General features: G+C 40.7%; 1 protein-coding gene across 4 annotated transcripts in view; it reads right to left on the bottom strand.

Annotated features, from left to right (window-relative positions):
- Positions 1-5494: 5494 nt before the first annotated feature.
- Positions 5495-16647, bottom strand: part of tshz1 (teashirt zinc finger homeobox 1) — a 38820-nt gene continuing 27667 nt past the window's right edge. For all 4 annotated transcript variants that reach the window (XM_058753209.1, XM_058753208.1, XM_058753211.1 and 1 more), the window contains one exon: positions 5495-10111. In XM_058753209.1, the coding sequence (XP_058609192.1) occupies positions 6726-10111 (3386 nt within the window). In that variant the 3' untranslated portion in view covers positions 5495-6725. The remainder of the gene's footprint in view (positions 10112-16647) is intronic.

The raw sequence follows: 16647 nt of genomic DNA, 5'->3' as shown, positions 1-16647 counted from the left end.
CAGTAAAAACTGTAATATTTTGAAATTATATTACAATTGGAAATAAAATGTATTTTAAGATGTAAATATTCTTGTGAGGGCAAAGCTGCATTTTCAGCAGCCATTACTCAAGTATATGTTTAAAAATATATTGCACAGCTTCAGTGTAGTTAATTTAAAGGCAGGGTAGGTGATTGGTGATTTGATTTTTTTTTTTTATGCTGGTTGAAAGTCTCTTCACATCCCGATTGCAATCACTAAGTTAAGTGGTCTAAATTTATTTATATATATTTATATAGGCTGTGGAAGGCGTAGGACCATAATATGTTTGTCCAATCAAAATGTACGGTCCGAACATTACAATAGGCTATCCTACCTGTCTGTCAAATATGTATTTGCATACCTCTGCACACCCTGTTTGCGCAGACATGATACGTCATCAGTGCGTTCCAGTGAGAATGACAGGCACTATTATTGGAATATTATGCACTTTGTATTGTAATGTTTTCTCACTGGTGAATGAGACATGAGGTAATCTGACAGTATTGCATTCAGTCAAAACAAACAAAATGATCTCGTGGCCATGACATATTATCACGTTCCCAGGAGTTAATATGTTGTGGCCACAACAAAACTAAGTGAACCGAACATGTCCCCTCCCAGTCACCGTACTGGTCTGCCTGGCGTGGCTTTGCAGAGTGATTATACAGGGAGGGTGGGGATCTTGCTTTCAAAGTCGTCTACCCTACCTTTAATAGTTTGGCTCTTTAGCTACTGTAACTTATAATTAGCTTGTAGCCATGAAAGTAACTTCCCCACACTGAAAACCTACTAGTGGAGATATTTGTTGTAGAGTGTACTTTTCATATAAATCAAAGGTGCAAACATGTCAAGTCATTTCAGCAATGGTAATGCCCATCTGTCATTCAGGTCCTTCAGATGTTGTTGATGAATACTGTGTAGTAAAGAAAAAAAACACTTTACACTTACTGTACCAGTACAGCGCGAAGATAAACAAATATGTTCAGCCAGTCGAAAGCCTCTGAGAGGAAACTCAGCTGAATCTGAAAGAACAATCACAGAAACTTAACAACAAAGTCAGTTACTTTCTCTCAGCTGCTCGGGCCGTCAGGGAGTAAGAATACACATTTTTCACCAACGAATAATAATGGCATGGAAGCATATTTGCGCTCATTAATTCACACAGATCTTTCTCATTCCCTCCCTTCTTTTTCTCACTCTGCATCACTCGCTGACTTTTCCCTACATCAATTTAATCTGAAATTGCATACAAATCCCACAGCAACATTTGCAGAAGCTTTTGTCTCACAAAGCAGTCTAGCAAAAATTCTAAATTCAATCATTCACTGTTGAGTGAATAGCAAAAAAATGGCTTCCAGCTGCAACCAGACTTCTTTAAAGAAGGTCAGACTTTGGATGAAAACAGGAATCATGATGATACAATAACATAAAGCCAATTTCAAGCCTTTATTATATTTTAAATATAATACATTTTTGATAATTCCAATATGAGAGAAAAACATGACATGAAATGACTTAGTAATTATAAAATATAAATATAATTTAATATAGCTAATTTAAATGTAATCAAATATGAATAGATTTTCCAAGGTGGTGTCGATATTATCTGAAAATGCTTGACTTACTATATTCAATAAATCATAACATCAAATAAATTATTAAAAAATGTAACACCAGTGATATTTTTAAATATAGAAAATCCATTAAACATCAGTCAAATTAATTACCTTTTCAGCAAAACTGGTGCAGAAAAACCCAAGGGTTAAGGCTAGAAGGGATACATATGGCGCTACTGGGCATGCGCACATCAATACAGCATAATTTTTGTCACACTGTACAACAATAATTACTATTTTTGCATTATTGTAAGGGGTAGGTTTAGGGTTGGGGTAGGTGTACATGTTAATAAAAACACAATCTAATAAGTAGAAAATCAGTTTCCGGTCGGAGCTGTATCCCTTCTAGCCACAACCAAAACCAAGTATAAATCTGAACAGCATTTCCTTACTCTGAACTCTGACCTTGGAGGGAATTTTCCACAACTTCTTATATTTTCAAAATACAAATTTTAAACGTTGATAATTTTTCATTATTTATATTATTAACTTTGCACGACTGTTAGAACTCGCACTAATGCTTAGCCAAAAAAATAAAAAAAAAGGTCGAAACTTGAAGCTGATTTCAGCCCGGGTTTTGATGCCACTCCCCTCCGCTTTGCTATCGAGTCCAATACAGCGGCTGAGCGGATGGGGCTGAAGTGAAGCTGGTCGTCTCTGCTCGGCGTGAGTGATGAGCAGGAGAATAGACAGGCTGTCACAGCACACCTGTAGGCCTGGCAGCCGAGTCCATCACCGGGCTGAGCCTTCACAGAGATTAAAAACACTGCATCCATTAGGCCTCGTGTCAGCCGTCATTATTCTATAAAGAAGCGATTTTGTCACATCTCCATTCTTCAGGCCGCTATCCGCACGCAGATGAATAAGTGGGACGTTCCATCTCCAAACACGGCTCACTTTTGACAGGAACACAACCATTTGTGACGCCGTCTCCACAACACTTCTCACATCCGTTGGGAAGGAAGCATCAAATAAGTCTTAATGCAATGATCCCGCAGTCCATCACCTGATGGGACTAGAAGTTTTCCAGCCATATTTATTCTCGGAAATGTACGTTTCGTCCTAGAGCTGCCAATCAAACTGGCTCACAATTTATTCTGCCATGTACATTTATCTGACAGGCCTTTGTTTTCTACAGTGTTCAACTGTGATTCAATTTTACACATTCTGCCTTGTAGTTTGACAGCTGTCATTTGACAGGAACACAGGCCTCTTTGCGGACAGCTTAAGAATAACAAATTCAGACTGGAAATAGTCAGCGCACAGGGTGTCGAACGAGTTTTTAAAGGCTTAAAACATTTAATGGAGGAACACTTTAAGGTGTCACCGCTGATGCATTTCAAACTGCGTGCGTTTTTAAAGTTGTGTATTTAAAGTCCAGGTTTTCGGGGAAGGTGAACGCAATAATGAAAAATCTGTCATCATTTACTTGCTTTCATGTCACCACAAACCTGTATGACTTTCTTCCATCTGAGGAACACAAAAGAAGCCATTTAGCTGAACGGTTTATACAATGAATTGCGAGGTTCTTTATTGGACAACCATGCAACCTTTACATTCCACAAAAGCTCCTGTGTTTTACTTAAAATGTTATTTTGGGAACCAAAAATGGTTCTTCTAAGGCATCACTGCAAACATTCTCTTTTGGAAGCTTCATTTTTAAGCTTCAAAAATTATGGAAAGTACCAGCATGAACATTCTGCAAAACATCTCCTTTTGTTTTCTACAGAACACTGGAAGTCAAACGGGTTTAGAATGACAAGGCGATAGATTTTTTACATTTATTTATTTTTTTAAAAAGATACTAATCAATGTTTTTGACCAAACAGTGTATCTGGATGGAAGTTTTCTTTTTCATTTTATATTCAAAAATTCTGTCATTCACAGAACACGTGTCATTTTCCAGATTTCATTATTTTCAATCAGTCAACTTATTCCTCTCTGGATAAAGTGTGCAATTTTGATAGGGAACGTTTAAATTTGAGCAGCAAAGGAACAGACCGAGATGATTTATTTTTTGTTTGCTTGAAGTGAAATAACAAAAGTGAGACACAAGGTTAAGCTGATGAATTGCATCGATAATGACACTGATGTTTGACATGCAAAGACTTACTCGAAATTCAGCTTTCCTTCAAGCCTTCATTCTGTCTCGATATGAAACATTTTAGTGTTTTAGGGTGGTGATGGCACAAGTGAAAATGTTTTGATGTCTAAGCTACATATTCGTTTAATTAAGCTATCATTTTGTTCATTAATCAATAAGCACCTTTAAGAATGTAATTACAAATGCATTCTTCCTCAAACAGAAATGTATCACTATCATGATTAATGTTCACAGTAAAAATGTACTTGGCAGGAACATGGATGAAACATGCTTGTTTACTGCTAAAAATTGTATTGCCACTTCTTACAAAGTTGCAAGGCATCCAAAACCTTTGTGTCTTTAACATTGTCTCACCTAAAGCTTTGTGTTTGCATTTGCATTTAACTGGAGCTTTAAGACACAAACGTATGCCGCCAAATGCTTCTACAACCTTTTGTTTCTCATAGCATGTGATATCTGCGGATAGGCAGCAAGTCAATTCTTGAGGAGAGACTTGGCATGGCCCCTTTATCTCAGTGTGCGTCGGGACCCAGATGTGGAAGGAAAGGGAAGGCTTAATTTTATAATACACTTAAGTCTGCTCCATACTCAAAAGGTTTGATTTCAATAACAATATTGCTTTCGGGTTATTATATCGAGGATATTCCAACGCGTGGAAAAGTTACACCAGAACCATGACTTGAATAAATTAATAGTTTTAAATCTACTCCAGAACATACTCAAAGCCTAAACCATGTATTCATGTATAAAAATAATTCTCTCGATGACAAATTTAGCTATTTATGCACAAATAGTTGGATACTTTTGGATTTACATGGCTTAATATTTCCAATAGTTTGCACAGATATCCTGCCTTTTGAATGAAAATGAAAAAGAATTGCGGTAATTGAGGAAAGCAAAACTAGCAGATGGAAGCTCAGAATATTCAGTATGGGACCACTGGGAAATCAAAACATGCCAATTTGAGTGAGAGGATACTCTCAAATAGGGCAACTAACAAGGGGTTTGATACTGCAACTCCCCAAAGCGGCTTCAAATGGAGATTGAGATTATTGTGCAAACACTGCATATTTCAGTCCTTTCCCTTCTTGTTTCGTTTCCCCTCAAGCCCCCTGTGTCCACACGTATAATCACTCAGTAATTGAGCTGAAAAGAGTAAATCTTTGATTCCCACTAGAAATTGGGCATTTATTTCTAAGTCTGAAAACCCCGTGAAATGCTTGGAGAGCGCTTGTGTGAACAGGAGAGAGAAAAAAAATATGCAAATCTGCTTAAACTGCGTCTATCTGCCGATGTTTCACTCTGCTCTGCAGGTACTCACAATGTCGCAGTTGTCATGATTGCTGTAATTTACATAGAATATGTACAGGGACTGCACTAAGATCCTCCAAAAAAAAAGAGAGGAAGGGCTGGATCAATGCTACAGAATCAGTCCTGAGAAGCCAGATATACAGGCTTTACGGAAAAGCGTTAAATCCACAAGTTCTTTGCCCATTTTGGCTCCGGCGAGAGAGTATTTCCTGTTTACCAGCAGGTTTTGTGTCTGGAAACATCTCTCTCATTTACATACAGCACAGAAAAGGCGCTGCATTCAAAGAACAACAAAGGCAAAAATGGACAATGAACATCCGAATATTTCAACTCTGAAGTAGCTGGAATAAAGTCCAAAAGGTGGAAGTAGAACGTTTGTTCACATCCAAATTGTTGACTGAGAAAAGAGAAAAACACACAAATGACCAAATGGAGAACAGCATTAATCAAGAAATGCTTCAGGTTTTATTTTACAATTAAGGGACAAAAACATTTTTTTTCTTTTTTTTTTTTAATTAAGGGATTTGATGGGACTTTTCACAATGGCATGATAAAACACTGAAATGTACTGTATTTCATGTTTTGCATTGCTTGGTTCCCTCTCATACTCCATGCATCAACAGAGATGCAACTCCTTCAGTCAATTCATATTTACCACATCAGAGAACTTAGTTCAACTAAAGGATGAATCGTGGTTCTACAGCACATATACTGCATATACATCTCTGTACATATTATTTCCTTTTCGTTTACTATATATAAAATGACAATATAAAAGAATGCACACCTTACAAACAATGTTGAGCTGCGGCAATTGGCAAGATATGATGATGGAAATTTACACATCTTCGCTGATCATTTAAATATATGTGCTGTATATAAGATTTCAATTAAGTCTTTACAGGTTGAAACCGAAGCAAAACCATAGAAAGAGGAATAGTGGTACCAAAGCATACGTTTCAAATTGCTACTGTATAAAATGATACTTAACAACAAAAAAACAATGATTATTAAAAACAAAGAAATGCCTTTGAAAAACCAAAGTGTATAATCATAGGCAGCCTGTCAAAATCTTCAATATCCTTCGAGGTTTAGAAGACTCAACAAAATCTACAATGCATTGTTTTCACTTCAAAGGGTTGCAGTTTGATTTATGTCAAGCCAATATCTGAAAATCGGAGCTCAAATTAACAAAATAGCTCTGTCTCATTTTATACATATTCTCATAACATTCAACACTACGGAGTGCTTTAATGAAGTCAGTCTTTTTTTGACGTGTAGCGAGAGTTCAGTACGACGCAACTCATTCTATTCAGAAGTTCTTTTGCCACTTTGTTTTAGACCATGCCCATGGATACCATGTTTGTTTCATTCCCAATTCAACAGAGTACAAATTGTAAATTCTGTTTGAATGAAGTCACTCAGAAAGAAAATAAAGAACAAAAACATGCACATAACCGACACATATCAGATAAATACAGTACAAAGCAAGAGATAGAAATCAGGAGACTGAAAAACGAGGGGGGGGAATCGAAACAGATCATGGTCCAATCAGGCAGTTTCACGACAGAAGTTGGACTGATTTTGAAGGCTCAGTTCAGGCGCAGTGCAGTACAGTGATGTAGTGCAATGATTCTCAATCCAGTCACTTCACTGCCACCAGCCTGCTTTCCTTAGGCTTTTTCTAACTTTTCCAGCTCAGTAACAAAGATCAGGTGGTCCTCCGGTGACTTTCCGTGCGTTTTGCTGAGGTGCAGTTTCACTGCGTGCTTGCTGACAAAAGTCCTATTGCACAGTTTGCACTGAAATATGGAATTAGAGTCCTCCTCAGTCAAGCCAAGGGCACTGAATGTCTTATCTGTGATCATTTTAGTGACTGCTTGCTGGTCTCTTATGAGGTCTATTGATAACTTTGAGAGGTCCTTCAAGCTAAAGCCCAAGTGGGACTCTAAGTGGTTAATGTATGTGGAGGGAGTTCTGAACTGGGAGGCACAATCACTACACAGAAACAATGGCTGGCCCGAGTCTATGTTCTTCAGAAACTTGGTTCCACCTGTCCGCCTGAGTTGGTACTTGACGTTTGCCAACCAGTGGGAGATGGTGGTCATGGAGAGACCTGTAAACTTACAAATATGTACACGCTCCTGAGGACCTAGGTCTGTAATGATGTACTTCCCATCAGGGGTTTCCCGAAGGCTGGATGCAAACTGAGCCTGAAGGATCAGCAGATGCTGAGGGTTCCAGTTTGATTGCCTGCCTTTCCTCTTCTGAACGGGAGAAAGATCCTCCAGGCCGTCCTCAAAAGCACAGCCATCTGCATCCGACTTTTCGGATATAGAGGAAGGGGTTGACGACTTTGGCGTCAGGCGACCTGTGAGGTTCTTCACCATGTCCGAGATGTCCATTAGGGCATTCTCCCGAAGAGGAGATGAGACAGATTCAGCCAGTGTGGACAAGATGGGCCGGGTGCTGTTTGTGATGTTACTGTTGTTGTTGCTGATAACTGTGGATGAACAATTGTTGGTGGGCCCATTGCCACTTTTGGACTTGGTCAAGTCCATTGGCTGATCGTCGTCATTGTCATAATATCTGTTGATGGGCTCGACTTGCTTGACCTGAGCTGGATTGTACATGGGCTTTTCCATCATGTTGTTGCTGATCTTGTACAGCATTGCTAGTGGGTCTAGGAGTGGACTGACTGTTTTGGAGGCCTTACCCAAATGAGTGTTCATGATAGACTGCAATGCACTGAGAGGGTTGACTAAAGGCTGTTCTGGTGAGTGGTCAGTGATGATTCCTAAATTACCGCAGCCATTGCTGACTTGCGATTTGAGGACATCAGTTCCGTTCTTGACAGGATTATCTGCATGGCTTTCCTTGTATTCTCCGTCTCGAACAGGAACGTGCTCTAGGTCTTTATCTACCGTGCCATTTTTTGTTGGCTTGCAAAGATCATCTGGTCTTGGCAGGTCCTTTCGGTCTTTGAGAACAGGAGAGGGTAATTCAGCAGTGAGATGTTTGGAGCCACGTTCAGTTGATTTTTCATCCCTGTCTTTCCTTGAAGAGATTTTTCCTGTTACTTTCTCCACCAGCTCTTCCATGGCTAGGACATTGCTTTTATGGTTTGGAGGTGGCGATGGGCTGCTTGGAGAATGGATCAGAGTGTTGGAGTCAGAGGTAAAAGATTTCAAGCTGCTGGCGTTGAATGTTGGTTGAATCTGGACACTCTGAACAGCAGGTATAGATGATTTCACAGACCCTTGTAGCTGGTAGGCGGCATGAATGCTGGGATATCCACCCCAGGTGGGTGTACCCGTCTGAGCCTTACTGATTGCACTGGAGACCGTATTTTCTAATGACTTGAGAATATCTAGTCCACCTTTAGGAGACTCTTCAAGATCCTCCTCCCTTAGATATTTGTAATGGCTGGATTTCTCCGTCTTTTCCACCTTCTCAGCAGGATCCTCTTTCTCTTGCTTGATTTTCCTCTCCTCAGGTTCCTCCACTTTCTCCTCATCCGACTCCTTCCTTTCATCCATGGTGGAAGGGTGTACTGGTGAATCAGGCTGGGACTTGATAGTGGGAGCCGGCAGACGTGTTGTTGTGGGTGGAAGGGGGATGGACTGGATTTTCTCTTCCACCACAGGGTCAAACACTAATTGCTTACCCTTTTTGGAGGCGGAGTTTGTGACTTTGAGAAAGTGTCCAGTCACCATCATATGGGCTGTCAACTGCTGCAAGGTGTCATGGGAACTCCCGCACTCCATACACTTAAGAATTTGAGCTTTTCGGGCCTCAAACTGCCAGGTATAACTTGCACCATTTTGGTAGCCGTAACGGTTATTAGCTGTGACATAGGGGTTGGAAATTTTCTGATCTTTGGTGGGTGCAGTCTCTGCCAGTGGAATGCCAGGGGTGCTAGAGATTGACTCAGGTGAGCACGGAGACATCAGGTCCTGGAACGCTCGCTTTTTGGTGGAGGGCACCAGCTTTGAGGCAAGAGCTGGCATTGGTTCTTTGAGAGGCACTTTCTGGTAGTGTTTAGTTTTGATCATGTGGACACTCAAGTCCTGTAGGGATTCAAACGAGTGGCCACAATACATGCATTTCAGGACTTTCTGAGCATCTTCTTTGCCCTCCATCTCCATTAAGGATCGTTTCCGTGGCTTGGACCATCTCTTACCCTTGTCCTCCTCCTTGTCCTTGTTGTCATCACGGTAATGGCCTGTTTCGTTCATGTGCACCGTGAGACCTACAAGCGTGTCGTAGGCTGCACTACAGTCCTTGCATCTGAACTTGCTGGCACCCGTAAACACAGGCCCATACAGCTTATTGTTTTGCCGGTAAAGCTGCACTGTGCTGAAGAGACTTGGTTCAGGCATGAGGTGGTAGGGCGTATGCTGTAAGGTTTTAGCAAGAGCTGCTTGGTGCCAGTCATATGCAACACCCCCACTGTTAGCACCATTGATGGGTCCATTGTTGGCATTGTTTAATGCGGTGGCTTTTGTAGAATTGCTGCTTGGCGTCACATTTGTCTTCGTGCTAGCACTAGCGTTGCTGCTGCCGCTAGCTCCGCTGCTTGTAATGCTGCTTGCATGGCTGTTTGCAACGCTGTTGTTCCCCTTGTGGCTGCTTGGAGTACTGTTAGTGCTACTAGCACTAACCTGCTTGCTTTTCATAATGTCCTTTGTGATACTCGACCAGGAAGCATCTGAAATCAGGTTTGCATAGACTGCTTTCATCTGTGCCAGGCTGTCCTGCAAAGACAGTCCAACATCTGTCTCCATGTCTTCAACCTCCTCTTTATCCTGACCTTCTTTGGAGGAGGTGCTTTTGAAGTCAGCCAGGTGATCGCTGGTGTCGCTGAGGGGCGAGCCGTAGCCGGCGTCTGGGTTGGTGCCATTGCTGAGTGGAGAGTTCTGGTAGCTCAGCTGTTCACGGCCATCGTCTTCTTCATTGCACAGGTAATCTGCGTCCTGACCGTCTAAGGAGAGTCCGTCGTCCTGCAGGTGCTCCTCATCGATCTTAGCTGCCTTAAGCTCATCCTCTGGCACATAGGCTGAGAAAACAAAACACAGGGGGGAAAAAAAACAGATGATGAGACAAAAGAGCCCCCAAAATGTGCAAGTTAACATGGACTGTTGAATAAGTGAATTCACTTTAAATGGAATAGGTGTGGAAAACGTATAATTTGTGTGTGTGCGCATGCCTACATAATGATCCTAAAGAGATTTTTTGTCAATAGTCCTGGCAGAGGACGCAGGTTTGCAATTATAAAGTGGCAAACATCCATATCTTGACTATGATAGATAGCACCCTTCACTGCTGAGACTAACAAAGCTATCCTGTGTAACAGCTCAGCAAGGGTAAAGAGGGCAGAGGAGAATCCTCCTTTGAAAATCAGTCCTCTAAAGCAAAAAAGGTATCTAGAAAAAAAAAAAAATTAAAAACAAGAGAATTTTATAAGGATGTGCTAAAGTGAAAAAATGGTAATGTCATGCTTGTACAAAATTATATATATATATATATATATATATATATATATATATATATATATATATATATATATATATATATATATATATATATATATATATATATATATATATATATATATATATAAACTATTATATTGTGAACATTATAATAAAAGCAAAATATATCATTCCAAAACTGATGCAGAAAATGCATCCATTTACATCTATTACAAAATTTAGCCCCCACCCCTTTTGTTTACAAAAACCAAACTCCATATGAACACCACCATATTGACTACTCTCTCTCTCTCTCGCTTTTTTTCGTCCTCCTTTTCCCTGTAGTTAGAGGGCACAGACTGTGTGTGACATTGATCCAGTTCTCCCATGCACTAGCCAAGCTAGACTCCTCTGAGTGTGAGATTGCGTCTGAGTTATTGCCAGGGATGCAGCACGGGGTGCAGCTTGCCTCAATGCTGTTGGCAGAGGCGATGGAAGTTCTCGCAGCGAGTCATGCTAAAATGCAAGTGGAAATGGCATGTCATGTTGTCATGGTCCATGCTGTACTAACTCTTGGGGAGTCAAGAGTGTGTGCAGCCACAGGGGAAAAAGAGAGAGTGAGAGAAGACAAGATGATACATAACCATTTTTAGTGCTCCTTCCTTCTAGTGATAGGCCAGTTAATTGGCCAATGTTTCATTATTGACCAATAATCATGCCTGCTTGTAGGATTTAGCAGGATTTGCTTTTGGGTCTGTCTCAAAATCTACTTCCAAATTGTTGTTAACTTTTTTTTTTCCTCTTAAAAATCTTAAAATAAAAAAAATATGGATTTAATTCCAGCAATTTTGTGTCAATTTCTTTTAGTTAAAGACTTGCAAAGAAAAATTGCATCTTGGTTAACAGCAAATAGTAATTTAAGGTTTATGAAGACTGCAAAACCAGTGTTAATTTTGACAGCAAATTTTGATTTAGTTTTAGTCGATATTCTTCATCCTTTCAAGCACACATTTATTTCTAGAAATAAATTCAGATTAATTTTTAGGGCTACTAAAGTGATTCAGTCAAGAGCAGCGAGTGATTTTCTGTCTCTTTTTTGTTGCTTGATTAACAATGACTCGGACAATAGTGACTAAATTAGGCTGCTGTCCCTTTAAAACCAAATGCACGGATGCAATGTATTGATATGCGTTCTCCCTACTGTTTACGTTCACTCAAGACGTAATCAACTGTGTTTACGTGAATACTCATCAAAACGGACATTTCAACATCATTTTGTGTGTATTTCTCCATTCATGCGACGTGAAAGAGTACTCGCGCGCTGTGAGACGCGCTTTCTGTGCGTGTATGCTTCAGTGTCTGCACTCAGAAAACCAGACTGAATTGAAATCTCTCTTGCATCATCAGATTTATCCATATGCCTGCTCTTCTCTTACTCCCACATATTGACATTTTTTTATGTTTTATGCACTGTGCAGCAAGTGTATTTTAGCTTATGTACTGCTGGTTCATATGTTCGCATCTAACCTCCTATGCAGCAGATTCGTTCTGAATTAATCTCTTCCCAAATCGTCCCTCCCTAACATATTCGTCAATAGAATGTCAATAGATTTACGACATAATTTTTGTCATTCAAAAAGAGTTCTCTTTAGTTATAGTCTCATTGTCATCAGTGAAAAAAAATGTGGTTGACGAAAATTATTCGTCAACAAAATTAACACTGTGCAGAACAAAAAAGATGATATTTTGAAAATAGTCTCATTTTTTCCCCATTGTCCACGCAATGAAAGTCAGTGTGGTCCATTGTTGTTTTGGAGCCAGATGGCTTTCATTATTTGGACGAAAACAGTTGAAACATTCTTTAAAATATCATCTTTTGGAAAAGTCATACAGGTTTGGAACAAAATGAGGGTGAAGTAAATTATATTTTCATTTTTAGGTGAACTATCCAAATAAAACTTTAATAAAATAAATAGTCGTTTTGGATTTCATGTCGATTTTAAATTGCTTTATATGTACAATATCGGCCACCTGCTCTCTAAACACTGGCATCGATGTCTTCCTCCCTTGTCGATATTTTGACCAAAAGAGTCCCATTGGATTGATAAGAACCAGTTAATGCATTGATTTTTTGTGAAAACAGCATCGGCCCACGAGTGTGTTTTTCAGAAATACACATTCATGCTTATTTGTGCAAATATGGCTCTTTGTGCTCTGCGTATTACTGCTAAGTGCACATTTATTTCTCAAGGTAAAAAAAAGAGGATACTGAAAAATGTTGCCTACGCCACACACCAGAAAATGCTTATTTTCCTCAGCTAAATGTGTGGTAATAAGATGTACTGTCAGATGTATTACATGGGGGAAAAGGAACAGAACAATAATGTTCACAAATGTAAGGTTTCATGTTTCAGCCACAAAAAGCTCCTTCACTCTATTGTGTGCCGACAGAGCTATGACAGAAAAAACAGAGTGATAGCCCACTGTCGGCACCCACAGCTGCAAGACAAAAAGAGGGAGAGAGAGGGAGAGAGAGAATGCTACTCGTTTAATTCGCTTAATGAAAAGAGAATAAAGGTCCATGAGACCAAGTGCTTAATGAGGAGCGGTAGGATTAAATTCCTGTTTCATCAGCTGGTTTCGATCTGCAGTGGGAGATAAACAAAATGAGCTCTCCGTCATCGAAACACATCAAAGTACCTCTTTCGAGCGTGCTCGTGTGTGTGTGTGTGTGTGTGTGTGAGCGAGCGCATGCATCTTCACAGCATGTCCGGCTATAAAAAAAAGCCTCCTGTTCGCTTTGTGAGAGCGGTATTGTTACTATCAGCCATTTTGAACACAACACGAGAAGAAAAGCCGCAACAACAGCCTGCACAACTTTGAAGGCAATAGGAAGAGACAGAGCAGGAAAAGAGGGGAGCAGTAGAGGAGATGGAGGGAGTAAAGAGAAGAAAAAGAGACAGGCAGCGCTTGAAGAGTTGTTCCTTTATCTCAGCGAGCCACCAGGAGATGTCTGTCCGAGATGCCAAGATCCGTCTCAGTGGTTGAAGCAGATGTGCTGTCAGCTTCAAACGGCGTGCAGCTGAGCACACGTAATCAGAACGGACTCCATACCTGATGTTTGTAAGGTGCCATTTACAGCTGCGTGGAGGAAGCTGTAGGGGCGTGAACAGCTGGGAACGTGGCGTTCCCGTTACTCGGATATTCTTAAAGGACGGCTTCTGATCCGGAGGAATCACTGATTCCGCCTCGAGCTCTCTAACGGATTTCAATCCGTCAATTCCTCTGAGAAATCAAGTAGGCGGTGTAACGCGAAAAGGATTTGGTGAAATAAACATTACGAACTGTCAAATAAATCACTTATCCAAATATCGCTTTAAAAAGAAATGTTCACGCCGCAACACGGTTCAGTGGATTGAAGCCCTGATAATTCCCTCAAGTCACTGCAGCATTTAAGACAGCTTATCACGTTAAAACAAAGAGAGAAGTTTTTCCATCTTTGCTGTAATTACAGAGAGAGTGATAGAGGGGCCGAGAGAGAGAGAAAAGTGAGACGGGGGGGCGCAGAAGAAAGCTGGAACGAGAAGGCTTTTTTCGCAAAGAGATGGGCAGAACCTGACACTAAATCGAGCGCGTCTCCTCAGCCCCTGACACCGCGTGGCATCTGACAGGCATGCGCGTTGGCATGTCACTGTCCTCGCATCAAGCCGTCAAACACGACTTGGCAATTTTTTGCCATCTGCGTCAAAAAAAAAAACAAAAAAAGAAACCCGCCAGACGACGGCAACGACAGCTCACACTTAATAACCCAATCAGAAGTTTGACTGCTGACATCTCTTATCAGGGGCCTGCTTTTAAACATCACGCCGAACAATAAGAGAGGGATTAAGAGGAGAAGAGGGGGGGAGGGGCTTGTTGTGTTTGTCAGTCAAAAATAAGCCCGCATTGTACTGTCGCCAGAAAACGCCACAGATAACTTAAGAATACACACAATTAAACGAATCAATAGTTGCTATAAAAAGACCATGCTTTTGATGTGGTGGGGAACGAGAAAGAGTTTGATTTACTGAGTGAAGCAGGCACTTTCCAAGGATGGCATACAAAACAAGGCCGGAAAGTCTGGTTCAACAAATGTTGATCAAATTTGGGAGGCCAAAACAAAACATTACATTTTGTTCGTTTTCCAGTACACAACTAATTGAGAAATATTTCAACAGAAATCATATACGCATCTATACGCATGTCCATCATATCAAGAGATCTACATGTATGACCCTGGAGCACAAAACCAGTCATAAGTCACACAGGAATATTTGTATGGGTCAAAATTATTGATTTCTCTTTTATGCCAAAAATCATTAGAATATTAGTAAAGACCATGTTCCATGAAGATATTTTGTAAATTTCCTACCGTAAATATATCAAAACTTAATTTTTGATTAGTAATATGCATTGCTAAGAACTTTTTCTCAATATTTGGATTTTTTTAGCACTCTCAGATTCCAGATTTTCAAATAGTTGTATCTCAGCCAAATATTGTTCTATCAGTGGAAAGCTTATTTATTTAGATGATGTATAAATCTCAATTTCAAAAACTGACCCTTATGACTGGTTTTGTGGTCCAGGGTCACATAATTATAAATTACATTGTAAAAAAAATAATAATAAAATAAATCGAAATATATTTCTTAATAAAACTTATTCAGTTAAACTTAAAATAAAAATAACGAGACACCTGCTTTGTTGTAATCTTCCTAATATGGTGCCCACTTACATGCCTTTCAGCAAATCATTTAAAACTACCTGACAAGAATTATGCCATCTAATCAATATTCATGAGCCAGGCTGATAATATTTAAAATGTGCCCCCTACCACCCCGCAAAATTTTCAAATCATTCTTACGCCCCTGTGCTTGTGTGTTTTGTATCAAACGCTACACACCAGTATGGACAGACAGAACAAAGGTGTGTATGTTCTTGAGTGCCTACCAACATCTAAAACGATCAGCCAGAGCACCGGGGCCTTGTGCTTGTGTGCATGTATGAGGTGTGCGAGATGTGAGGTGTGTGCGCGTATGTGTGTTGTGCAGGAGAGCGTGGCCATCTGTGTCCAGAGCGGAGCTGTCACTGTGGCTGCTGAGATCTCACTGAGTTTAGACAGGTGACACAGCAACGGGACATGAGCGGGACATACACACACATACGCACACGAGCAGAGCTCACTGTCTCAGCCAACAAAGATCAGCCGCAGAGTGAACCTTCTTGCTATAGACACCCATGACACCGCACACACAAACACAGCCAGTGCCAGCTCTTAGAAACACCGCCCACATACGAGCAATCGAGCGTTGAGATTCGCATGCAGTTGCCCAACAAACAGCGGAGAATTAGTAAGCCGTGACTCTAGACGAGATTAAACCGTTTCTGCGAGTGAAAATCTGAAAATACACATTAAAGCTCTGCTTAATAATTTTTGAAATAAGAGGAAATGAGACGCAGGCTGGATTTGAACCCAAATTTCCCATATACACCCCAGAGCACAATGCTAACCACTAAACCATATAAAGAACAACACTAGAGAACTTTCATAGCCATCTTGCTTACTCATGATGCCTCAAAATGTTGCCTACAGAGCTTGGAACAAAGTGATTTTGGCGGGCCAATAACATCTGCTGTTCTTCAAAAAGACATCTTTTCTGCTGCTTCCAAGTGGTCTGCTGGACAAAACCAGGTCTGTCTGATTGAGCTGGCTGGTGCGCTTGAGACGTGTCAGGCCTAAGTGTTCAAACTCGAAGAGGGGAACGAGAATGCTTGCGGACAGAGCACAGATGCCGAAGGCCTCTCCTTCCCAGATTGTCACTAACGTGGCCCACCGACGCCTCTCTCTCTCCCCCGCCTCCTTCCTCTTATTTATTTATTTTATCGAGGAGGAGAGGGGGCAATCACTACAGTCATTTGCACTACTAATGTCCAATTCTGCCTTCCCTCAGTCGGCTGATTTAGCTGGTCAGAGTGGTTTTGGAGTGTGCAGAGGAAAGCCGCGCCGTTTACCCGACATTTTAATGGGAAAACTGGCAAGTCTTATTTGGCTGGCCGATGTGGTTTGTCACTGGGTCTCCAT

The sequence above is a fragment of the Onychostoma macrolepis genome, chromosome 19, assembly GCF_012432095.1.
Source record: "Onychostoma macrolepis isolate SWU-2019 chromosome 19, ASM1243209v1, whole genome shotgun sequence".
In the NCBI taxonomy this organism is placed as follows: Eukaryota; Metazoa; Chordata; class Actinopteri; order Cypriniformes; family Cyprinidae; genus Onychostoma; species Onychostoma macrolepis.
This window is presented reverse-complemented; position numbering and strand designations above follow the sequence as displayed.